At 35.0% G+C, this 27,855-nt stretch overlaps 1 protein-coding gene across 1 annotated transcript in view; it reads right to left on the bottom strand.

Annotated features, from left to right (window-relative positions):
- LOC108717438 (CUB and sushi domain-containing protein 1) overlaps positions 1-27,855 on the bottom strand; it is a 786,063-nt gene that overhangs the window by 680,621 nt on the left and 77,587 nt on the right. Inside the window, exon 2 of the mRNA XM_041564732.1 lies at positions 16,651-16,763. Coding sequence (XP_041420666.1) covers positions 16,651-16,747 — 97 coding nt within the window. The 5' untranslated portion in view covers positions 16,748-16,763. The remainder of the gene's footprint in view (positions 1-16,650; positions 16,764-27,855) is intronic.

Below are 27,855 nucleotides of genomic sequence, written 5' to 3'. Positions count from 1 at the left end.
CATCCTCGGCTTATACTCGAGTCAATAAGCTTTTCCAGTTTTTGGAGGTAAAATTAGGTACCTCGGCTTATACTCGGGACGGCTTATACTCGAGTATATACGGTAAGTGGAAAACTCTGCAGAGATGTGCAACTAAACTGATCCATTAAAACTGAACCATTAAACTGCGAGGAAGGATTATCAAAGTGCTTGCAAGGGGACATGATTACTATTTTTAAGTATACTCCCCTTTAGACATGAGGAACCGAACTTCATTTGAAGCAACAAAATAATAATACTGTACTTTCTGCAACCCTCTGTGGTTAATGCTTGTCAACACTGTTATTGGTGCAGCTATGATGATCCTGCATACTCTGTGCATTAGAATATGCAGTTTACAAGCATATAAGGGGTAATAGAAGTGCAAGAGTACAAGGAGGAGCATGTCCCTTAGTGCTCATTCAGAAAGCATTTCTATCTCAGGTCTGTATGAGTATGGCAGCCTGTGCCAAATGAAAATTCTGATGCAAGGTGCCGCTTCTTAACTTTCTAGTTTAAATGATGTACAAGTTAGAGGGCAGTTTTTGGTCAGGAGGAGAGAACATTTCTCCCTCCTCTTTCCCCTCATGAGCACAGTGCTACATTCTTTCTAATTTTAAGGCTGGAGTGGGGGCAGCCACGGGCCTTTGTGCTCTGATACATAGACCTGAATCTGTAGATAGTTAGATAGATGATAGATAGATAGATATTTATTGAAATTACCCTTAAATATCTTCACAAGTTACCCTTCTCCCCCAATTCAGTTTTTCTTTTTTTTTTTGTAGTATTATTTACTACAGATATGGGATCTGTTATCCTGAAACCCGTTATCCAGAAAGCTCCAATTTTTAAATATGATTTCCTTTTTTCCTGTAATAATAAAACAGCAACTTGTACTTGAGCCTAACTAAGAAATAATTAATCCTTATTGGAACTAGAACCAGACAATTGGGTTTATTTAATGTTTACATGATTTTCTAGAAGACAAAGTATGAATATCTGTTATCCAGAAAACCTCAGGTCCTGAGCATTCTGGATAACAGGTCCCATACCTGTATATTATTTTTAAGGATTTCAGCTCTCCTTGGAAATAAATTGAAACTATGCAGTGTTTCATTAACAACGTAAAAGGTTTTGATATGTGTATTTTTGCATCATAAACATAGCTCTGTGCTAATTTTCTGGTCAAAGTGGGTCTTAAGGGGTTATGTAATAAAATAGGTGCAAAATTTGCTACAAGTCTAATCACCTAAATCATTCAATATCCATAGGTAATGCCCCCCCCCCCCCCGCTTTCTCACTCCATAGTACCTTACTAGAAAAAAAGTGTGCCTGGCATAAACACTGACATATTTATGAAAAATAATGCAGCAGAGCTCATGGGTGCCGTCTTCAGTATCTTTGGATTCCACTGTTAAGTGAGTGTCAACACTGAGTTTTTTCGCACATGAGTACTTCAGGCCGGGCTGGTAATTGTGCCTACTGCCTCGAGAATCCTGAGATACTGAAGATAGAGCCCATGAGCTCCACTGTGCTATTCTGCATGAATATGTCAATGTTAATGCCAGGGAGACTTTTTTCAAAAAAAGGTACTATGAAGGGAGAAAGCAGGGAGGGGGCCAGTGGAGGGAAGGTGATGGGGGGGGGGTTTAATTAATGGCGGTTTATTTCTCCTTTAATGATCACCTGTTGCTGGTTGCCATGAGTTATTGCTTCATATGGCACTTAGTTGCATAAAGCATGAAATACAATGCAATACAATGAAATTTGCGAAATTTAGCAACCTAGCAAACAGCTTTAGTGTATATGAGCACAAGGAATAGGTATATGTCTACGAACATGTATACCTACAGTATTTGTGGCAAATGAGCCCTATAACATCAAACAATCATTTTCCATATTTAAACCAAGTTTGCTACCAATGTTGCTCTGTAGCCTTAAATAAACAGAGAAAACTGTAATAAGTATTTTGCTTGTACTAAATACTCATGATGAGAATTTAATCGTGGCGTATTTAATGAAACCCCTGATCTGATAGTTAAAGAATATTAGCTTTTGTATGCTTAGTGTTTAATGAACCTTATATTACACAGTAACAATTTCCACTCAAATAACTTTCTTTTTTATCCCTTAATTATCACTTTGCTAAAAATAGGCATTTTGAAATCTAAACATAACCTGACTAGAATGGTGTGTTTTTCTAGTTTCTTTGACAAAGGAGTTTTGTGTCACTGTTTTGCATTTTTAATTTGAGCAATTGACATACAATTACCTTTACAATGTTGTTTTCTATTGGTTTATGCAGATTTCATGTGATTTCAATACATAATTATTTGTTGCTGTGATGGTAAAGAATATGTTCTAAATCTGTTTTCAGTGAACACCTCTGAAACAGAATCAACAGTTAATTGCAGCAATAAGGAGAATAGCAATTATGTTGTCAAATATTGCCAGTGCATAATGTAACATAATTGTTACATTACTTTTTTCCCCTTATATAGACCTAATAGAATGCATAAGACAAAACATTATTAATCATAAATGAAGATGTGTCTCATAGAGCTGCTAAAAATTAATAAAGATAAATCTTTATTGGTTATGGCACCTAACACATATAGATAAACAATATAAATGATTGAAGATTTTATAAAGGGTAACTAACTGACATTAATATACACTATATATTTCACACAACCATACACAAGAAAGAATTATGAAATCAGACAGAGGGTGACATGTGAAACATCTATGGTGATTTACATATTTAAATACCGTATATACTCGAGTATAAGCCGTCCCAAGTATAAGCCGAGGTACCTAATTTTACCTCCAAAAACTGGAAAAGCTTATTGACTCGAGTATAAGCCGAGGATGAGAAATGCAGCAGCTTCTGGTAAGTTTCAATCTCGTTTTTGGATGACTATTCTTAGGCACCGGCTACTATTCTAAGCGCCGGCGAATATTCTTAGGCGCCGGCGAATATTCTAAGGCGCCGGCGAATATTCTTAGGCGCCGGCGAATATTCTAAGGCGCCGGCGAATATTCTTAGATGCCGGCGACCGTTTTTGCACTTGACCCGAGTATAAGCCGAGGTAGAGTTTTTCAGCATATTTTGGGGGCTGAAAAACTCGGCTTATACTCGAGTATATACGGTATCCATGCAGAGTACTTTATTGTTACAAAACTGTGAGACAGTTGAAGAAGAGGTTTGGTATGCACCGGGCGAGCATCAGGGCAGCCCTAAATCTGGACAGGGCCAAAAAAAACTGTGAACAAGCAGGACGTTGCCCAACAGCCAGTGGCTAAACATTGGGCAGAGACACAACATGATGCATCGGGCTTCAGATGCTTCCCAATAGAACATGTGAGAATGCATCCAATTAAACCAACGTAGAATAGGATGGAGCACACAATTCGCAGGCTCTGCTGTAAACAATTTTATTATGTCACAAGATGTTTCGGATCACATGGATCCCTTTTCAAGGGTTGGTGATGTGGAAAAAGCCCTCCTAAGGAAAAAGGCCTTTTGGATTTATGAGTTAAATTATGTGTTTCCAAAAGTTCTAAATTTGAATTTGAAGGTCAGAATTTGAGCGGTTTCTTGACTTGAGGGACTATACATATAATTTAAAAGTGGGACAGCCAAGAAATCTCTGGATAAATTTACTGAGGTGGCAAAATGGCCAATAGGGATCTACAGGTATATAAACAGGATGTATTGTGTTTGCTTTTGAGGTCTTTTTGCAGTGAAAAAGTTTATAGAATTATATACAAACACATAAACACACACACATATACATATAATCTACAGTCATTTCCCTATGGGACCAGACTGTAAATTATATCCTTATAAACGGCACGTTCTTGCATCAGAACGCGCCGTTTATAACTTAATTTGTCAGCAATTGCCATTGCTGAACTTTCCACACAGATTTCACTCCAGCGCCCTTGCGTCTGACTTCCGCCACTTCCTTATTTGCAATGGTGCGCTCTCTCACTCCTCCTACTCCAGTCACAGTCACGATCCCTTTTACCCTCTCAAGTCTTGATCTTTCTCCCGCCCCCTGTCCCTCTGAGGTCCTTCTTCATCTTCCCCTCCCACCCGCCATACATTTCCATCTCGCTCACTCTGTGCCTCTCTGATATCACCTGCTGCCCTCACCGTCCATGAATCAATCTCCTGGCTGCATGTATAGCTCTTCACTTCTTCACATTGCAATCTTAATGATCTCCTCTCTCAGCCCTCCTCCCTCATTCTTAACCCGTCACCTCTCCCACCCCACCAGAAATCTCTGGTGTCGCTCCCACCCACCGGTCCTGCGCTCCTTTCTTCCTTTACCACTCTCAGTCTGCAGCATTATGCCATGGTGGATCAATGAAGCCAGTAAAAAAGGTACATATTGAAGGGACTACAGGGAGACACAAAAAGAGAAACTAAAGGGAAACGGACTAAATTTTGGCACTGTGCATATTAAAATAGAGCAAGGAAGACACTGCATGCACACAGAAACACTGTAGATTATAATGAATGCACCCCCTACTGTAATTTATAAAGATATTTAAAGTCATCTCGGAGTATATGGTCATGTAACTCCTCGGTGACTTCTAATATCTGTATAAATTACAGTAGGGGATGCATTATCCACTATATATATATATATATATATATATAAAAAATTTCTTCAATAAATCTTGATTTTTTTCACAAGTATTCCTGTTGAGTACGATACTATGTCACTATATATATATATATATATATATATATATATATATATATATATATATATATATATATACAATATCAAAACAGCGTTCAATGGACATTGATTACAGGTAATGCTAAAATGCACATAAAATATAAAACAAGTTAGGGACCGCCATTCGGGGTTTACCTTGACGTGGTATGGTGGCTTATCAATTTTATGATCATAACTTTGTAACAAAATAACCCCTGTTTTGGGTACATATGCAATAGCATTTATTATACTTATATATATACTTTAAAGCCTTTAGAGTGCTCCCACAACCCCCCTGTTTTGATATTGTATATATATATATATATATATATATATATATATATATATATATATATATATATATTAGTGACATAGTATCGTACTCAACAGGAATACTTGTGAAAAAAATCAAGATTTATTGAAGAAAAAACAAAAAACAATATTTATTGGTTACATTAAAATAGAACCGGCCAACGTTTGGTCTGTCTCTAAAGGTGCCCATACATGGAGAGATCCGCTCGTTTGGCGATGTCGCCAAACGAGCGGATCTCCCTCCGATATGCCCACCTTGAGGTGGGCAATATCGGGCTGATCCGATCGTGGGCCCTAGGGCCCAACGATCGGATCCTAGCGAACGCAAACGGGCGGTCGGATCGCGGGGCCGCATCAACGAACAGATCAGGCCGCGATCCAACGGGATTTTTAATCCCATCCGATCGAGATCTGGTCGACTTTTGGCCAGATCTCGATCGGGGAAGCCCGTCTGTGGCCCCCATACATGGGCCAATAAGCTGCCGACTCGGTCTGTCGGCAGCTTTTATCGGCAAGTGTATGGCCACCTTAAGACCTTTATCAAGACCCTGGTGTGCACCTGTCTTTTTGGATAATGGATAATACAGCTCTTTTAAGGTAGCACCCAGGTAAATGGATTACTATTTTTTCTGACTGATGGATGGTGTGCGTTAGGCTTCTGGACTGTCATATATATTTATTTATTTATTTATATATATATATATATATATATATATATATATATATATATATATATATATATATATATATATATATATATATATATATATACACACAGTGTTGCAAAATGGTTACAAATTGGTTTTTTCTTTACAGGATTTTTAACAGAATGGATTTTAAATGGACACTAATATGAGCTTTTAAGGTACACTGGTGACACTAAATTATATATTGTACATTTTTTATGTTGTTTTAGTGTATTATTTATTGTAACACTATTTATTGTTGCACTATTTAAAGGAGAAGGAAAGGCTGAGTTTACTTGGGTGTGCCAAAAGTAAGGCACCCCCAAGTAATTGTATACACTGAACTGAAAGCCCAGGACAGTGCTCCTATCAGCAGAAAACTGCACCGGTCCATGGGTTCTTCCAGTGAGCACCACGGGTCAGTCACTTCCTTCTTTTTTATTCTCGTGGGTGCTCATGCACAGTAGTGTGAAAAGCTGAACTTTATTAAAGAATTCGGTTATTTCATTCTACTGCGCATGCGTCTGCCCCGGGAAATTTGAAGAAAGACGAAGAAGGAAGATGATCATTCCAAGGTGCTCGCTGGAAGAACCCCCGGACTGGTGCAGTTTTCTGATAATAGAAGCACTAGCGCGGGGTTTCAGGTAAGTACATACTGTATAATAACTTTAGGGAGCCTAACTTATGGCACCCCCAAGTAAACTCAGCCTTTCCTTCTCCTTTAAGTGAGTACAATCATTTGCACATAGAAGTGGATTATAACTATTATGACATATATGGTAATCTAATTTTGATGTTATATATTATACATGCATTATACATATGGTTAAAAATTAAGTGCTATATAGGGCCCAGCATGTTATAAAGAGTTCAGCATGTTTGAATTGACTATGGATGTAATTTGCTTAAAGTCTGACCTTTAATAAATAAGCCTCTAAAAGGCTTATTTATCAACATTCTCATTTTAGTGGTTTTTTAAACCACAACATTTCTCTGTCATGGAATTTGTTATAATATCTGATTATAAAAAGTCCAAACAAAAAAAAAAAATACCCTTAACAATGCACTAAAACAATATGAATACCTCTAAAACCTCTATAAATTTGAGTTTTTCAGACAATTCCTTGTGAAAAAAAATCTGAAAACCAGAAGTCTGAATTGATTAAAAGTAGTCCAATAAGATCAGTACACTGCCTATTGATTTCTATAGAACATTGACAAATTGGCAAATTTTTGCATCAGAGGTTGTCGTAGCTTTTCAATAAATCTCACATTTTAGAGATTTTAGGAAATATTGGAAAACCACAAAAGTTTTGAGATTTGTGGAAAAAACTGCAATTTGATTAATAGGCCCAATAGAGTATAAGCCTCATTTACAACTGTAACGCACAATGCAATGCAACGTACACAGATACAAGTTGACAACTTTTTCCATATTTCCATACACTTTTGTTTGACAAGAACTAGGGATGCACCAAATCCACTATTTCGGATTAACCCAAACCCTGAATCTTTCGTGGAAGATTCAGACTAATATCAAACTGAATCCAAATTTACATATGCAAATCAGGAATGGGCAGGGGAAAAGAGAACCGTGTGTGCAGCGTTTTACTTTTTAAGCATTTGGTTTGGCCAGGCACGAGGATTTGGCCTCACATACTGAAAGCAGTGAAAAATGGTCAAAAGTGTCAACTTACAGTATGACAGCTCCCTTTAACAACAAATGTGACCAAAACATCAATAGGAAATCTACAAAACCTCTAATATACTCTTCCAAGACTTATTATTTAACAAAAATGATTGCTGATTAGTGATGGGCGAATTCGCGAAACGGCGCTGGCGTCTCGTTTTTGACGCCGGCGCCCGTTTTTTCGACGCCGGCGCCCGTTTTTGACGCCGGTGCCCGTTTTTTGACGCCGGCGTCCGTTTTCGGAAAATTTTTTTTGACGCCGGCGAATTTTTCCGGCTAATTTTCGCGGGCGTTTCGCGAATTTATTCGCTGGACGCGAATCGCGCAAATTCGCCGCGAATTCGCGCCTGGCGAATAAATTCGCCCATCACTATTGCTGATTTTTCACTGAAATAATAAGACAGTGTCTTGCAATGGAAGTTTATTTTTCTAATAATGAACACATGTTTAGTGAAAGACAACTGTTTGTAATCAAACTTGTAAAAAAGTGTTTTACTATATTTTTATCCTAGAAAACCCCTGGTTCCCATGTATTCCAAATAAAAGATATACAATATATGCCTGTATACTTTCTACATCTTTCCATTTTTTCCCTTCTCTTTAGGATTTGAGAAATGTAACTTTTGGGTTAACAATATTTGAAGTCAAATAACAGATGAAAATATTATAATTCAGTTAAACTTGCTTTTTTTTACTAATCATTTTGGCCAACCATAGAAAAAAGATAAACTAGTTCAGCTGTGTTGTCACAACTGGTTGCCAGAACAATCTTGCTGAGTTTACTGAAGTGGAAAATGTTAGTGGTTCCTCATTTGAAGGAACATAATTCTATGACTGACTGAAATCTCTGACTAATGTATAGAAATTAGTGTGGTTTTTAGATAATTTAGTACGGAACATAATTAGGATAAAAATAGTAATATAATTTAAGATTTATAATCTCTTGAGAGTGATTCCGACTTACATTTTATGTAATAGCTGTATATAAATGATATCCCAAACAGTCACACTGTGTGTGAAGGCAGCACAGAAACCAGTACAAATAGGCTTAGATAGAACGATTCTAAATTAGTATATGGGGGATTAGGTGCCCCATTACTGTGACTGTATGTTTCTTGACCTTTTGTTCCTGTAAACCAGAAATAAAAGGGGATAATAGTTATTTAACTAACACCACATATGATGTTAGACTGTCTGAGAAAACGGTTCTAACAATACATATGGGCAGATTTATCAAGGGTCGAGTTTCGAAGTAATGGGAGTTTTTTGAACTCCCATAACGTCGAAATTCGAAGAAAAAAGACCAACCGAAATTTATTTAAAAAATCTACGTTTTTTTCTGCAGGTGAATAGGTTGTATTCAAATTATTTGAATTGAAGTAAGATCGTAAGTATTCTACTCAGATTCATAGTTTAAAAAAAAAAAAATAACGTTGATTTTTCAAAGTCCACCAAATTACTCCAAATAGGTTCTAGAAGGTCCCCCATAGGCTAAAACAGCAATTTAGAAGGTTTTAGATGATAAATGGTCCAAGTCTAAGTTTTAAAGAGACAGTACATGATACATTTTCGATATTCAAATAGTCAAATGTTTTCAAGTTTGAATCGAATTTAGGCCTATTCAATAGTCGAAGTACACAACAATAGCTCAAAATTAGAATTTTTTTACTTAAAATTTTTACTTCCACCCTTGATAAATCTGCCCCATAATGTAGATCATGTTCAACGCTTTTAAATAAGCTAGTAAAATAGCTATAACACCATGGGGCAGATTCACTAAGGGTCGAATTTCGAAGTAAAAAATACTTCGAAATTCGACCCTCGAATTGAAATCCTTCGACTTCGAATATCGAAGTCGAAGGATTTAGCGCTAAACGTTTGTTCGATCGATCGAAGGATTTTTTGTTCGATCGAACGATTAAATCCTTCGAATCGAACGATTCGAAGGATTTTAATCCAACGATCGAAGGAAAATCCTTCGATCAAAAAAAGTTTAGCAAGCCTATGGGGACCTTCCCCATAGGCTAACATTGACTTCGGTAGGTTTTATCTGCCGAAGTAGGGGGTCGAAGTTTTTTTTAAAGGGAAAGTACTTCGACTATCGAATGGTCGAATAGTCGAACGATTTTTCGTTCGAATCGTTCGAATCGAAGTCGAAGGTCGTAGTCGAAGGTCGAAGTAGCCCATTCGATGGTCGAAGTACCCAAAAAATACTTCGAAATTCAAAGTATTTTTCATTCGAATCCTTCACTCGAGCTTAGTGAATCGGCCCCCATGTGATATAGGATTGTTTGAAGAGTAAAAAAGAAAACCAAAAAGATAACAAATGTACCACTCCATCCTTGATGCTTGCCTAGAGAACAAATAAAATCAAAATTGAATTCTCAAATCAACCCCACAATCTGATATACCATTTCTGAACCAAATTTTTACAAAATTATTTCTAAATTATTTGACAGAAAAGTCTTGCTCAAGACGAATTTGTAATACCAAAGATCGTAAATTTCGATATTTGAATAGTCAAATGTTTTCAAATTTGAATCGAATTTAGGTCTATTCGATAGTCGAAGTACACAAAAATAGCTCGAAATTCGAATTTTTTTACTTCAAATTTTTACTTTGACCCTTGATAAATCTGCCCCATAATGTAGATAATGTTCAACACTTTTAAATAAGCTGGTTAAATAGCTATAATACCATGTGATATAGGATTGTTGGAAGAGTAAAAAAGAAAACCAACAGATAACAAATATACCACTCCATCTTTGATGCTTGCCTAGAGAACAAATAAAATCAAAATTAAATTCTCAAATCAACCAAAAATCTGATAAATCATTTCTGAACCAAATTATTACAAAATCATTTCTAAATTATTTGACAGAAAAGTCTTACTTAAGACGAATTTGTAATACCAAAGATCTTAATTTGTTTTAAAAAAAAAAAACCTGCCATAAATAGACATTATTACCTGTATGCCATAATAAGCTACCTTCAAAAACAACATGGATAAAAGTGAACAAGTACCATATGTATTTATAGACAATGCTATCTGTGAATGTAGGTTCTATTGCCTAGTCCTTTGACCTAAATCTTAACATTTTGGGCTTTTAGGGGCATTTCCATAAACCAGACATTTTACTCAGTGCTAGATGTTTGATTAAGGCACAATGATTGATTATATCATGGGTCTGATAATGTACTTCTTGCACTTCTTTCTCATAGAGTATTTGCAAGTATTACAAAATAAATCTTAGAATAAATTAATTAATAATTAAATAAATCTTATAGCTTGGAAATCATTTGGGATTCACTAGATCAGTCTTTAAATTAGCTCCTAAGTGACCACACATTCTAAAGTACAAAATTGAAAAAAACCTTGATTATTTGTCCTGATTATTCTGAATTTCTCTTAAAAATTGATCCCTTGTTTTACATTTTCTAATGTTATTGTCATTGCTTGGTATGCTTTTGGTAGTGTCTAAAGTCTTCTTACCTACTGCACACCTGGGGCAGATTTACATATGGTCGAATATCGAGGGTTAATTTACAGCAAATAGTTTGATCGAACGAAAAATCGTTCGTTCAAATCTTTTTTTTCCATCGAACGATTTTTCTTCAACCTAAAAATTGTTAGAAAGCCTATGGGGACCTTCCCCATAGGCTAACATTGCACCTCGGTAGGTTTTAGGTGGCCAAGTAGGGGGTCAAAGTTTTTTTAAAGAGACAGTACTTTGACTATCAAATGGTCGAATATTTGAACGATTTTTAGTTCGAATCGTTGGATTCGAAGTCGAAGTCGTAGTCGAAAGTCTAAGCAGTCAATTCGATGGTCGAAGTAGCCAAAAAAAACATTTGAAATTCGAAGTTTTTTTTTTATTCTACTCCTTCTAAGTGAATGTGCCCCCAGATATACCCCATATAGTGCATGTGTTGTGGGCAGACCATTTGATTCTTTTAATAAAACAATAAAAGTTTTAAATATTCTTACATAGCACAGTAATAAAGTGTGACATCATTGTTTTTAAAAAACAATCACTATTGTTTTTTTCAGTCAATTAAAATAAGACACTTATTGCAGATAAAATATATTAAAAATGTTACATTATTAGTAATTGCAGTGACACTTTTTTATTACCACATTCCATAATCTATTGTTTTTTTTCTCACAAGGCTGCAAGAGAGTAGTGATGGGTGAATAAAATAGGCAGACTGCAGCTACATTTTTCAGACGCCCAATGACATTAATGCATTTGGACAAAATTGTTGCGCGTATAGAAATTGTTGCGGGTGTCAAAATTATTTTGATGCTCATTGACTTTAACGCATATCGCTAGTGATGGGCGAATTTCTCCCGTTTTGCTTCACAGAAAAATTAGAGAAGGGAAGTTCACAAAACGGCAAAAATTTTCAAAACGTGCATTTTGATACCCGTGTCAATTCACAGCAATTTTGACACCAGCGTTAAAGTCAAAGGCTTTCTGTATAGTGTTGACGCGCAACACTTTTGATGTGAGTGACTTTTCCAATGTGCTTCCAAAATCTTTTGAATTTTCTTGCCAGTTTCGCAAATGTATTTTCCGGAGGCCAAACACATGTTTTGCTGCAAATTCGTACCTGTAGAATTTATTCGCCCATCACTACAAGTGGTCTTAATATGTTTATTTTGTTAATGAAAAGGTGAAAGATTCTCTAGCACAGCTATTTAATTTTTGTGTTTTTTATACACAACTAATGAAATCCTTGGTAAATCCAATACATGTACAGTATATAGCAAAGCGTATGTTCTGTCCATTGAGCACCCAATGAAGGCAATTTAATTTTAATGCAGGTCTGAGGTTTAAAAAAGTTTGCTTATAAAAAGAAATTTGGGGTTTGTGAAATCATTGTTTCAGAAAAAGCTCCTTTGGTGCAACAGAAGGTTCAGAAGCAATAGCCATCTTTTATTACTGAATCAGGGACTTTATCAACAGGAGGTTAGATAATAAGAACAGTTGGAAGCCGTTGAATTTTTCTGTTATTATCATTAATGTACCTGGGTGACCTTTTCGGTGTACTTATAGCAGTCCGTTATTATAACTGTTGTTTTATTTTAACAGCTGAGTCCAGAGGAATCTATTAAAGTTAATTCCAGCTGAGTTTCAAATGTAGCATGTATAAAATAAAGCTGCAATATGTGGGGAAAAATAAATAGAACATAAGGTAGAGCAAAAGCTTTCAGAAATGTATATTTATTGGAGTAGGCGCCACATTAAAATGTCTATCATTAATTGTTTTATTATTGCCGAATAGCAAAGTATAATACAGTAAATCATCAATTTTACCAATTTAATTTAACAGAAGATAGAATATATTTAGATTGCAGTATGTAAGTTACAGTTAGAAAGGAAGCTACACTGGATAACATTTTTAATTTTACAACATAATATTCTTCATAAGTCTTTTATTGCATTGCAAATTGTAATTGTGCAGTGCACACTTTTTAGACATGCTTGAAGGTGGAGTAATCTTTTGGAGCAAACATAACTTTTTCAGTAAGACATTTTGTTGCATACTGTACACTGTGCACTGATACAAACTATAAAATTCTACTGTCAGAAGTGGTCACTAAACAGTTTCAGGGTTAGCAAACACTATGGGGCATATTTATCAAGGGTCAAATTTCTAATTAAAAAAACGTAGAAATTCAAAAAGACCAACCGAAATGAAGTCAAAGTTTTTTTTGGTCGAAGAGGTCCATTTTCGATTGAATAGGTCTGTATTCAGCTGAATTCAAATCGTATGAACTGAAGGAATATCGCAATTCGATTCAAAGTTTTTCCCAAAAAAACTTCGATTTTTCAGAGTCCATCAATTGACTCCAAATGGGTTCTAGGAGGTCCCCCATAGGCTAAAACACCATTTTGGCAGGTTTTAGATGGCGGATGGTTAAAGTTGAATATTTAAAGAGACAGTACATGATAAATTTCGATATTCTAATTCTTGAATTATTTTCAAATTTGAAACTAATTTGGACTATTCCCTAGTAGAAGTACACAAAAAATAGCTAAAAAATTCGAATTATTTTCATTCAAAAATTCACCTCAACCTTCTGCCCCATATGAAACTCACACAAAGTAACATTTGTTTTCACAGAGACATATATTTTTAACATTGCAAATATTTTTTTGATACCAAATTTTATTACATATCCCAAATATAGTTAAAATTGTATGGGGTATAATAACTAAAAAGAATATGTTAAAAAAAAATTGGGTGAGCCACTCATTTCTCTGAGTTTAAAAACTCCATATAAAGGAACATTTTTGCACACACAGCCAAAAAGTAGAGTGAACAGAGATAGGATGTTAAAGGTTAAGTAAACCTTTAAAATAAGTGAATGTAAATTTGACGAGAGTGTTATTCTAAGTTTCATTAATTTTTAAAAAAATGTAAGATATTAATGGATAAAGGTTCTGTTAATATGAATGTATTTTACAAAATTAATTCATATTAAAATTGCATCTATCCCTTAATATATTGGAATTAAAACAAGTAAATAATGAATGTAAATTGCAAAAGTTCACTTACTTTAAAGGTTTACTTATCCTTAAAGTTTGCAGTAATTAAACCACAATTACAAAGGCATCTACACTGGTAATTCATTTAAAGCTGATTTCTAGTAAGCAGTTTACAGTATGTCAGCAATAAAAAAAGCCTGAGGCATCTAACAGTTTCAAAGAGGCCAAATAGTCTGTGTCTACACTGCAGGTCATAAGTCACAAACATTTCAGGACTATTTAATCTGTCAAGGAAACAGTATGGGATATTCTACTAAACATGACTATGACCTTAAAATTCACTAGAGAATTGAATTATCACCTCTGTAAACATTATAAAAATGTATGAGCTGAATAAAGAAGACGTTTATGTCAACATTGCCACTAAAAATTAAGACTTTTTCCTTCTAGAACTGTCCAATAGCCTAGTACACATACAGTATTTTGGGATTTGTATGGTATGGTGTGAAGGAAGAAGCTGTTCTGAAGGCAAAGATGGGTATAAACCTTGCTATCGTGATGGCTTCTGAACATGCTGCAGCACTGCACAAATTAACCATCAATGACCTACAATATGTAGGAAAGACACATCTAGTTTAATGAGCTAAATATTGAATTTGGCAGCAAAATGCACAGTGCTGTGACATCTTTGAACATGACCTTTATTACTTTTATTATGTACAAACACAAAATAAATTTACATTTTCTTACTTACAGATGTTTATTATATCTATTATTTCTGGAGAAGCATGAAAAAATGCATATGATACTAGAAGAAACAATATTTATTATTTTTACATTTTGATCTCAAAAGATATCTCTACAATAATCACTGATAAACACATTGAGGAGAGGTTTTATGAACACAAGAATGAAGCCAAATGCCTTCCATGGCCATATCATATACCTAAGCACCAGATTAAAACATCACTAAATATTTATGATTTGTGAAGTAGATTCCCATCTCCAACATGCCTCAATGAACTAAATGATTTTCTTTGGAAAAATGTCCCAACAAGGCTGTCATTCATATCCCAATGTTTGCAGTAAGCTGTTGGGAGTAAGCCCTTTCAGAGAGAAGTGAATTTGAACTGAAGGCAAAAAGTGGTTCTTCTACTTATAGGGAATAGTGATGGGCGAATTTATTCGCCAGGCGCGAATTCGCGGCGAATTTGCGCGATTCGCCGCCAGCGAATAAATTCGCGAAACTCCCGCGAAAATTCGCGGAAAAAATTCGCCCGCGTCAAAATTTTTTTTTTCGAAAAACGGACGCCGGCGTCAAAAACGGGCGCCGGCGTCGGAAAAACGGGCGCCGGTGTCAAAAACGGGCGCCGGCGTCAAAAACGAGACGCAGACGAGCGGCGCAAATTCGCCCATCACTAATAGGGAACTATATATGTTAAACTGTTTGTAGGTGTGTTTCGTTTTTATTCACAGAAAGACAATTCCTAAGATGTTCGCCCCAAATCGAAAAAATGGATTGGCAAAACTAGACTTGATTTCCATGCTGAATTGCACCAGATAAATGTGATTACATGAGCACTGCGTATCTTGACAGCGCTATATAAATAAATGATGATGATGATGATGAGGCAAAATTTCAAATAATCCAGATATTGTACTGGTTGGCTTTCTCTCTGGGCACTTTTGGATCTCTAGGCCCTTGGAGGCCACTTTCACAAACCTCCTCATAATCTACTACTGTAGAAGATGTGCTATGAATGTAAGTTAGATTTTATTAAATTTTAGTTGTGTTTCATTTTTGTATTTTATTTATTACATTTTGATTGAAAATACTGAATGTATTTAAGGTGAAGATAGGATATCCAGTGCTTCAATACATTTGCCAATGTAGATAGATAGAGCCTTGCAAAAAATCCTCACTGGTAACTGATGTATTGATAACTGCAAACATATTTTAAATTGACATTTATCTCCAGACCTTAAGACTGTATATATTAATTATGCAGTTTATAGATTTTGATTTGTACTGTTTAGTTCTCACTGCAAGCCCCGAACAGGGCAAATACAGCAGCCTCTGATAATATAATATGATAGCAATTGCAAAACAGACTTTTATGCAAATGCATTATGTATGCTTCTCAGTGACAGCCTATCAAAAAGACCAATTACCTGTTACACATCACAGACTGTTTATATAGTGACATTTCCCACCATGTCATTTAGTAGAGAGAATTAAAAAAAAATTGATTAATTTTAGAAAGATAATTATTTTCTTTTAACCTGTTAAGAGGTTTTCTTACAATGTTGACTCTTTGTTGATAAAAGTAATTTAGCTGGATAGTTTAGGCCCTTTACTTTCTATTTGTCATATATATTTTTTTAAACCCATACAATATAAGCACAATAGAGTTTTTAGTTAAATGTAAGTGAGTTTATACCAATACAAACAATTTAAAAAAATCCCACAATAGACAGTCTTTTGACAAGTGCAAAGTCAGTTTAATAAATAGTACAGTAAAGGTAGGAAATAGACCAGTTTTCATTCCCCAAGTGTTTTGCTTGAATACGATATGAGACCTATGCTGCCAGTCAATCAAAGTTGTGCTTCACACAAATCTAATGCACAAACATTTACCAACACTTTGGTAAATATAACGTCTTAAACATTAAACAATTTTAAACAACTACTGGCAGAGATATTGACTTACCTTCATAGACAGCTTTAAAGCCTTGAGCACTTACTGCAAAATCTGTTGTGAACCAGAGTGTAAGAATGGATCCTGTGCTTACTATGGATGAAGGCATCTGGAATCCTGATAAGCTACAAAGCAAAAAATAAATAAATAAATAAACATAGAATTTAGCTTATCTCTAAAAAAAGACTTTAATGTAATGCTCTAGAATTTACTGTTATTATTCAAAGCAAACAATGAATGTTTATGAGAATGTTGAGTGTCTTCTCTTTAATAGTTTTAACACTTATTGAGATGAGCAGGCAACCTACGTCAAACATACTTAATTATTATTTCATTAGTTATAATTTTAATTTAATCAGATCAAAATTCTTAAATCTGCCTATCACAGAAGGAAACGTATTGGAATCTGATACTATATTTATTTTGTCATTTTTTAGAGTTTACAAACTGATTCTCTGAATGCAGGCAATCTGCTATGATGGAGAACACTGGACTCTCTTTTATATGCAAAGCAGAAGGAATTTGGGGGAAAAGGACCAGGATTATTTTAAAAATAACCATTTACATAGAATACCTTAGAGAATAATTGGGTTTTGGCCAGGGTGGTGATAGCATCATGTGGTAGAGCTGTCTTTCATTAGCAGTTTTTTTTTACTAAATGCTATACCTATATAAATATGTGAAAGTTGGATGAAAGTATATGTTTTAGTAGGACAAGACCAAAGTTATAATGTGGAAGAAAAGGGTAAATGTCCTACAATGACCTAGAAATCCTTGGTCTCAGTTTAACTAAGAAATTAGTAAGGTACACAAGTTCCACAACCTGGAGCACATCTGCATCGAAGAATAGGTCAAAATCAAGCAAAGGAGATAAAATTGTTTTGTACATTAATGTGTAGGGATGAATAGCGAAATGGAAAGGTTATATACAAGTGTGGTTAGCTTGTTTTTTTCAGAATGCAGCATTTTTACCATATTTAAGGAGAATATTGTCTTTTTTAATATTTGATATGAATAGTATATTTTGAACCTTTATGTTTACAATATTTTTGGATTCTGCTTTTGAACCAATTAAAGTTGATGACCCCTGAAAATCATTATTCAGATCATTATTTAGAAATAGCATGTTTATCTTACTAACTAAAATTACGAGAAGTCATAATTGTGTTAATTTTACCTTTATTACAGAAAAATCAATGTACTTTTGTTTTATTATTATTATTTTATTATTATTTATTATTTTCTAAAATTCAAGGCAGTGAAGGGAAGTTGAAAATGATTGATCATTTGTGAACGACACTTGTACATAAAGATTTGCATTTGTTTTGGAAAATAGTAATAGTAATCAACACCTTTCATATCATTCAGACCCTTGAACAGGTCTCTCATTGTAATATATAACAATCCCACAAATACATTTTGTTTTATTTCAAAACAATGAACAAACTCAAATTGAATTTTTTAGGGGCAGATTTATCAAGGGTCAAATTTTGAAGTAATGGGAGTTTTTTTGAACTCCCATAACTTCGAAATTCAAAGTTCGAATAAAATTTTTTTTTATCAAAAACGTTTTTTTTGGCCCAATAGGTCCGTTTGAAATTGAATTGTAAGAATCGAATAATAGCACATTCGATCTAATTCGATCCAAAGTTTTTTCAAAGTCCACCAATTGACTCCAAATAGGTTCTATGAGGTCCCCCAAAGGCTAAAACAATAATTGGACAGGTTTTAGATGGTGAACGGTGGAAGTCAAATTTTTAAAAAGACAGTACATGATAAATTTCGATATTTGAATTTAGACTATTCCCTAGTCGAAGTACACAAAATTCAAATTTTTTTTATTCAAATTTTCACTTCGACCTTTGGTAGATCTGCCCCTTAATGTGAATTTTTTTTAATTTTGGAATTTTTTAAAAAAATCTTAAATATGCTATATGCAGAAGAATTGATTCCTCACTTTTTAATATTTTGTATAACATATGTTGCAGGAATGAAATTGACAGCAATTACTTTTTTACCACTTTACAAACTGTTTCAAAGTGATTTTAGTCAAAATTCTCAGATTTGCACCAAATTGTTTTAATTAATGTGATGATGCTTGTGCACCTCAATTTTTAAATAGAGCTACAGGCTCTCCGTTGGACTGAGTTCAAGCTTTCTTTGGACCATTATGGGATAATGCCTTGTACTTTTAAGCACACCACTGTTGCTGCCTGGATGAATGGGTTAAAATTATACTTGAGAAGTAAAGAAAAATCCTAATACATAATTCAAAAAACCTAAAGCTATTAATTCTGCAAACGGCTGCTTTTCAAAATACGGTATTAATGTTAAGACATTGAATACTAATGCAAACAGTAAGCATTATTTACATTTTCAAGTGTAGCATGTAATTTCAGTTGTAATTTGCCATTTTTTTCCAGAATGCAGCCACATTTTGCACAGTTCCAATGTATGAGATGTACATTACAATTGTGTCACTGCATACAGTTCTACTTGGTTCGACTCACAAACATAGTTGCACTGAATTCTCGGTTCTGAGTCTCGATTGTGTCATTTCTTGCATAAAATGACAAAATGTAGTATGTGTGTAATTCTTTAGGTAAAAGCATGATGCGCCTATTGACTAAACTACCTCTACCTTAAGGTTTTGGTTGCTCCAGGGTTCATCTGCATCAATAAGCGCACTTCAAAACAATTCACAATAGGAAATGGATGGACTAAAGCGTGCTGAGCACAACTAGTGATGGGCGAATTTGCGCCGGCGAAAAATTCGCGAAACGGCGCAGGCGTCTCGTTTTTGACGCCGGCGTCCGTTTTTGACGCGAATTTTCGCGGGCGTTTCGCAAATTTATTCGCTGGGCGCAAATTCGCCGCAAATTTGCGCCTGGCGGATAAATTCGCCCATCACTAAGCACAATTTGGAAGTTCAAGGAATGGCATTCACATAGGTACACCTGCCACGAGGCAAGGTGTAAACCTTCCTTCAGGTGGCATTGCCCAGGAAGTTAGCAGGGGCAGCAAAAAAAAAAATTAAAAGTCCGATTTTTTTCTGGTCGGACTTTTAACAGGGAAAACGCTATTTTTTCATACAAAAAATCTTGAATTTTTGTGATTTAGTAAACTCAGATGGTGTTAAAAAAGTACAGGTATTGGACCTGTTATACAGAATTCTCGGAACCGGGGTTTTTTCCGGATAACGAATCTTTCCATAATTTGGATCTTCATACCTTAAATTTACTAGAAAATTATGAAACCCAATAGGCTGGTTTGACTTCCAATAAGGATTAATTATATCTTAGATTGGATCAAGTACAAAGTACTGTTTTATTATTACAGAAAAAAAGGAAATCATTTTTAAAAATGTGTAATGTTTGGATAAAATGGGGTCTATGGGAGATGGCCTGTCTGTAATTTGGATCTTTCTGGATAATAGGTTTCTGGATAACGGATCCCATACCTGTACTCCATTTCAAACCTGCCGAGGTTATGTAGAAGTCAATGGCAGCTGTCCCGTTACAATTGGAAGTCATTTTGATCTGCACTGGGATTCATTCAATAATCAAAGAATTTGTGGTTTTCGGACGATAATCCGATAATCTGATAATAAAATAATCTGCAGTTTTTGTCCATCACATATGAAAAAAATCTTTGTTTTTTCAGATTTGATGCCTGAGTTTTTAAGATTCGAGTGGTTATTTCAGTAGATTCTTTTTAGATTTCTCTTACATATATTTTTCTTCATAGGAGAGAGAGGTACTGTAGGTGTTTGTTTTACCTTAATAAAAGTAATATTGAAACACACTTTTTTTTTTTAGACAAAACTGTTTTTAAGAATTGAGAATTGTGAGAATTCATTTTCTTCTAAGAAAACAAGAGCTGCATGGTTCTGTCTGTTTGGATGTCAGCTGTAGATTTCCATTTTTTTGGCATTTCAACAAATCTCTATGCCAGCTTTATCAAGTGGGAATAGTGAAATGCCACTTAAGGGAAATTTGGCAAGCCGAAAATGTGATGCCTGCTGTGAAAGCAATGGTTTCTAAATGACAATAGTGATCTTTTTAAACAAAAAAAGTACATAAGTACACTTAATAAAGCTAGGCTATTCATCCCCTAAGCAACATAGCAATGCAGTGTCCTCTAGTGGAAACCTTAAACTTAAATTGCCAATATTCATAAATTGTGCAGTTTTCTAATAAAATTCCAATTTATATTGATGTATAAGCCTTAAGCAGCCTGTCATTGTCTTTCAGGTTGGCTAGCCAAAACCTTCCTTTTAAAGTTGTCCTATTTTTTAACAATCCCTTAGCGAAAAGCCAGAAGGGTATGTGCCTTGCATTCCTGGAAGCATGAAAGAAAATTAATGGTTAGAAGGGCGTTGGAGTAATAAACACTTTCCGAATAATTTCTGCTGTAAACCTTGTGAGTGCCATTTTTCTTCTGTGAATTTTAATTGTGAAACTGCCAGACAAGTTCTATATCCGTCCAATAGGGACTGTATCCATACCCTCTCACCTCCTTTATCCAATCTCTCTCCTGCACTTACTCACCTATTTAACCTCTTTAGTGGTACTTTTCCATCTTTTTTACAAACAAGCACTAATCACTCCTATCCTCAAAAACATTCTCTTTATCCTTTCTTCCATTTGCATGGAAAGGCTTGTTTGCATGGAAAGGCTTGTTTACAAAAACCTGGTCCAACATCGCAATTAAAACTCCCTTTTCGATCCCCTGCAATCTGGGTTTCACCCAACACACTCAACTGAAACTGCACTCACCAAAGTAACCAATGATCTTCTCCTGGCAAAGTCTAAAGGTCACTATTCCATACTCCATATCCTAGATTTTTCAGCAGCCTTTGATTCAGTTGACCACCCACTTTTCCTGAACATTTATACTCAACTGGCACTTACATTAAAGGCCCTTAACAATGAAGCCCCTCTTTATATGTAATCTCTGATCTCAAAATACACTCCTTCATGCAACATTCGCTATGCTTCTGACCTTTGCCTCTCTTCTCCTCTCATCACTTCAGCCCATTCCTGTCTACAAGACTTCTTTTGGGCTTCTGCTTTTCTCTGGAACTCTCTACCTCAAGCTGTCAGACTTTCTCCTTCTCTCCAAACATTCAAATGCTCCCTTAAGACCCAACCATTTAGGGAAGCTTATTCAATGTATCTTAAATAATCAGTCATAGCTGTATTATAACTCACACATTTGTATCTGAAATCCTTATGTCTAAATTGTATCTTAATCCTTAGTTTGTAAATGCTTGTAGTAGGCCCCTCTAATCCTATTCTATTCTGTAAACCCTTGTCCCCTGTTCATTATAAACTAATGTAAAGCACTGCGTAACTTGTTGATGCTATAAAAATGAAATCATACTGTGTATATATATATCTCGAAAAAGTCCAATAAATTGCCTGGGTGCAGATTCAGTAAATATTTATACAAACATCAAATTTTTTTATTTAATAAAATGTATTTATTATTTTCTTTTATTTAATAAAAGCTACAAGCTGACGTTTCGGCCTCTCCGAGGCCTTTCTCAAAGCAAACGTCAGCTTGTAGCTTTTATTAAATAAAAAAAGTTTATTTTAAGTCCTGACAGTGCGGACTCCATTTGATATTTTTGTATATATATATATATATATATATATACATAGTCCATGAACGTTCAGCACACCATGACGGAAATAATGACCCAGGTGCTACTCTCATTAGCAGTATACAAAAAACAAAAAAGTGAGGTGCACACCAGGAACGTTTTTATTTAATGCATTTAAAAAAAGGTCAACGTTTCAGTCTGTGTCTAAGACCTTTCTCAAGACCATACATGCAGCGATAAAAATGTTCAATAAATAAATAGCTAAAACCATTTGCACTCACCCAACCACGTGCTGCCACATACCCCATGTGATTAAAAAATCCCATGTGATTAAAAAATCACTCCCCTCCCTCGGGGGGGTTAGATAACCACATGAAATCTATCAATGGACAAAATTGAAACATACACAGTCCTTATTACAGAAGCAATTAAGTAACCTGTTCCTATATTAAACATTGTAGCCAATTCTCAAATAATGTTTCACATGTCAAAACTAGAACATAATTTAGATAAATACAAAAAACAAAATTTAGATAAATGCAGAAAACACATACAGCATCCTACCAATAGCCCTTCAGCGTTGTTCCAAGAAACATAGAAGGGAACAGTGCTCGTTTAACCCTGCTGGTGCCAGGGTGTTCAACTTTCTAATCCAGAACACTTCCCTCTGTAGTAGGATTTTTGACCTGTCACCCCCTCTCCTAGGAGGGGGGATATGGTCAATGGCTATATAACGAAACGTGGGCAACCTATGTCCGACCGCCAAAAAATGGTTCGCCACCGGTTTATTTGTATAGCCATCACGAAACGCGGTTCTAATGGCTGAGCGATGTCCATCCATGCGTAGACGTAGTGTCTGATCGGTTTTCCCGACATAAGACAGTCCGCATGGGCATGTTATTAGGTATATTATATGAGTGGTTGTACAAGTTATGTGATGTTTAATCAAAAATCGTTTACCTGTTTGTGGATGCAAAAAACTGTTACCCGGTGTCATAGATCTGCAAGAGGTACAATTCGGACACCTAAAGCACCCCGGTAGGGTTTGTTTTTTATATATATATATATTCAGATATATAGATATAGGTATGGGACCCGTTATCCAGAATGCTCGGGACCTGGGGATAATGGATCTTTCCTTCATTTGGATCATCATACCTTAAGTCAACCAGAAAATCATTTAACTATTAAATAAACCCAATAGGCTGGTTCTGCTTCCAATAAGAATTATTTGTATGTTAGTTTGGATCAAGTACAGGGTACTGTTGTTATTATTATAGAGAAAAATTAGATAATTTTTCAAATTAGGATTATCTGGATAAAATTGAGTCTATGGGTGATGGACTTTCCATAATAAGGAGCTTTCTGCATAACAGTTTTCTGGGTAACGGGTTCCATACCTATATATATATATATACATAATATACAGTGTACTTACTATACAGCACTGTCAGATCTTGCTCTTTTGTTATCAGATGAGTAAGACATTATGCTGTGTATATCATATCTTTATGAGCAATAGTTTGGAATGTGCTATGCTCCCACTATATCAGCACAGTGGCCTGTGCTGATTCACCACAACTAAAGTGGTTAGACATATCAGTTACATTATAACATACCAGACAGAGCTATTATTTAGATGATTGACTGGCTATGGTTTACATTACACATAGAAATTCTTTTTGACAGTAAACTACAGGTAGCTCCAAGAATGCACTGCACTGTAAGTGTTTTCATGTGAGCTCAAGCATTCTGACTATTCCATAAAGCAGAATTACTGTATATAGCTATGGGCAGTTAGGGCATACTATGCAGGGAATCTCATAGTTTCCAAAACAAAGTGCAAACTGCTGCAATGTATTTCACATTTGATTGTTGATAACAACAGACTATAAATACAATACTGGAAATTCGAATATGAAATATCATTAACATCCTTGTGGGGAAAGCTGGAAACATATTATAGGGCTTTGTTTAGAAAGTGCAAGGAGCAAGGTGTAGAAAATGGGTTCAAACCACCCATTTTTTGCATGTATGGACCCTGCCCTCTGGTATAGATATTTGTGCTCTGGAATGGAACAATATTTTGATTTTGTAAGTTTTAGTGCTCAAGCATGTGTGGCCTTTCTAAAAAATACCTAATATCCGAACCCTAATTAAAATGGTCTGCAATAAATCCCATAAATGTAAGCACCTTTTGCCACTAGGCACACCTATTGCAACCATCTCACTACCACTGTATGACAATCCCCCATACCTCAACTCTGCTGTAGTTACAAAGTGCTAGCTTGCAAACCTCATATTTTCCTAGACTTAAAGCTGTCAATTTATGTACACTGAAATACTCCATAATTCTTGCTGCCCTTGTGTTCTTGTGAGTTTATGTGGAGGCCTATTTATTAAAGTTAAAATTTTAGCGGTTTTAGAAGTTTTTGAACCCACAATTAAACTCTGTTTCTCTAACACCATTAATGCAATGAGAATTATTAAAAGATCTGGATATAAAAAGTACAAATGAAAAAAATAATGCTGAACAATGCATTTAAAAAATACAAAAAATTCTTAAAACCATAACCTCTAAAAGAAAACCATGAACCTCTAAAAGCTCAAATTGGTTGGAAATGGTCCAATAGGATCAGTTCAGTTCCCATTGAAATATATGGGACCTCAACAGCTTTTACTTGGCACAGGTTTGTATTAGAATTTTTTGTCGTTGTTAAATTCGATTTTTTAGATAAATAAAAAAAAACACGAGTTTTAGAGAAAAATACAATTCTTGAAACAAATATAAATACAGTTTTTAGTAAATAGGTCCACAGTGCCAATGTGCTGCCTTACTACAGTCACTCATTATCACTGTGCAACTCTCCTGCTGCATAGACAGTGTGCAATTTTGAAGCTCTGTCTAGTTACTTTGGGGTCCATTTATCATGCTATTTAAAAAATGACTAAATACACCAAACATCAGCAATTGTGTACCTTTGTGTGAAAATTTGGCTGAAAATGCTATGTGAAAATATAGTATTCAACCGTTGCTATTTTTTTTTTGTTCTAGAATTTGAGCGCCACTTGAATTTTTCACTTGACTTTAATGGGCTATGCAAGGTCTGTAGCGGTTTAAAATAACCGCATCAAATCAGGAAATTAGGAGGCGTATGATAAAGCACAGGTCTTGATAAATTTATCATTTATTTTACACAGCTTTTTACTTGTATTTATCATGCTGTGTAAAACATTGGCTGAGAACATCACTGGGGATGTTGCCCATAGCAACCAATCAGATTTTTGTGTTTGTTTTCTAACTTGTAGGTGACTGTTGAAATCTAATTGCTGGCAATAAGCAACATCACAGGTGATATTTTTCTCCAACTTTTTACACATGATAAAAAGACCCCTTAATCTTTTTCCACTTTAATTTTACTCTTTATGTAGTTTTTTAATTTTTCTGGTGATAATTATTTTATACAACATGATAGATATACCTCTTAGTGTCTGTAGTGTCTGCCATTCTGTGAAACTTCATATTTAAGTCATCAAGTGCCGAAAGGCCCAATTTGTGGGGGGGGGGGGATGTGGCAAAACCAGCTGGGGTGAAGGCTTATTTTTTTATATTGGAACTAGAGAAGAGCAAGGCTATGGCATATGCATATATGTACAAACAAGGCCTTTTTTAAACAGTAAAAAAGTTAAATCATTATTCTGCTTATGAAGGGCTATTTTAACTAAATTCAAATATCTCAACACAAAATGTTCTGTTTTCGTTGTACACACACATCTTTATGTCTACGGCATAATAGTATAAAGATTTTAAAATACTGTATTAAAAAATAATCTATCATTGCAGTTAAAAGGATAATGGGTCTGACTTACTTACAGTATGTTTGAACATGAAATATAAATCTGGAATATATATTTTTTTCCTTCTGTTATAAGTATAAGCACATGTGTTAGAACATCTTTTGTTTAGGCACATTTATTGCAAAACAGTATCTTGATTTGATATCTTGACCGATACATCCACAAGCAAATGACATCTTAAATGGAAAATTGCATAATTTTGATTTCTTTCAAATTGTTCCCTGCCGGAAAAAGCAATTTTATATTCTGTTGCATTTTTAAAATCAGTTAAAAATCATGCAACAAGGTTTTGTTGGCTGGACAGACAAATAAATTGAATTCAATTTAGGTCGCACTCACTTGTCTGCAACTTTGTTCCCGGGTGCACTTTTCCCACGTGTCCTTCCACACGGATACAATATTTGTTAGGAATTCAAACGGGCAGCACTCCGATTAAAATAAAAAGCAGAGCACTGCTGTTGCCCTGCATGTGAAAAATAAAGGCTTTTATTTTAATCGGAGTGCTGCCCGTTTGAATTCCTGGACAGACAAATATATTAGATGGAAATATAGAAAATGGGGAAAACAAAAAGCAGTTATGACAAAAATGAAACTTGAAAGTTCATTCATGTGTTTAATTACTCATTACAAAACTGATGACTTGAAATGAAGAATAATTATTATTGTAATTATTACTGAGGATTGTACTTGAAGTCACAAACCTCTGTACAGGTCTACAACAAACATTTAGACAATATTTTGGAAATTCAAAACACAGTGTTTAGATAACTATTGTAATCACTTTTTTAGATTAAAGGTGCCTTTTTATTTGTACATATTTTGTCAACTTTGAATGTACATACAAAAGTCAAAGGCTAAGTATATGTGTAAGACATGTAATCACAGACAAGATAAGGGAGCACCACCCATCAATTGAGAAATCCAGCGGATGGTGTGCAGGGTTAAGGAGATAAATATTGAGAAACGGAAGAGGAAAAGTTAACCCTTGAGGTTGCACCACCCCATCCAGGAGCCCAGACACCCACGGAACAAGATTAAAACTTAACTTTTACTGCTAATTGATTAAAAAAGATTTCTGTGGTGGTATTTTGACCTACTTGTTCATGCAGAACCACTTAAGGAGAACTAAACTCTTCCCCTCCACCCCCTCCACAGAAGGAGGTCAGGAATTGGACAAGCCATTTAATTTTTAAAATGATTGCTTGTTTATCTGGAATGACCACCTTGCTACTCAAGGTGAGACCTGAGAGATAGGGAAGTCTGCCAGTCTCAAAAGGGTGCCTTACAAATTAAAGTAAACTGTAAATGTGGAGGCTTATTTATTAAAGGTCGGCTTTTAGTGGTTCTAGAGGTTTTTAAAACCACGACTTAACTCACAAACTCTAAAACCATCAATTTCATGTAATTTATCAAAAGATCTGAATATAAAAAGTGTGAATGAAAAAAACACTGACCTATGCTCTAAAAAAAGAATATCTCGCCTAAAAATTGATGATACTTAAATTATTCCCTGGTTTATATGAAAACATTTTCTAAAGCAGAATGAAAACCAGAAGAATTCATTCAACAATATGGCTGGATCAGGGTTTGCACATTTATATATTCTGACATTTGAAATTGTTCATTTCAGTACATTGTTTCTGTAAATGACATACAAATTGTCAGGTATTGTACTGCATGTATCATATGCAATAATGACGGTGGCATGTTTTTGATGTCTGAAAAATTCAAGGATAGAAACTGAAATAGTG

Source organism: Xenopus laevis, chromosome 5S (genome assembly GCF_017654675.1).
Source record: "Xenopus laevis strain J_2021 chromosome 5S, Xenopus_laevis_v10.1, whole genome shotgun sequence".
NCBI classification, from domain to species: Eukaryota; Metazoa; Chordata; class Amphibia; order Anura; family Pipidae; genus Xenopus; species Xenopus laevis.
The sequence above is the reverse complement of the archived record's forward strand: the minus strand, read 5'-3'. Positions and strand labels throughout refer to the sequence as shown.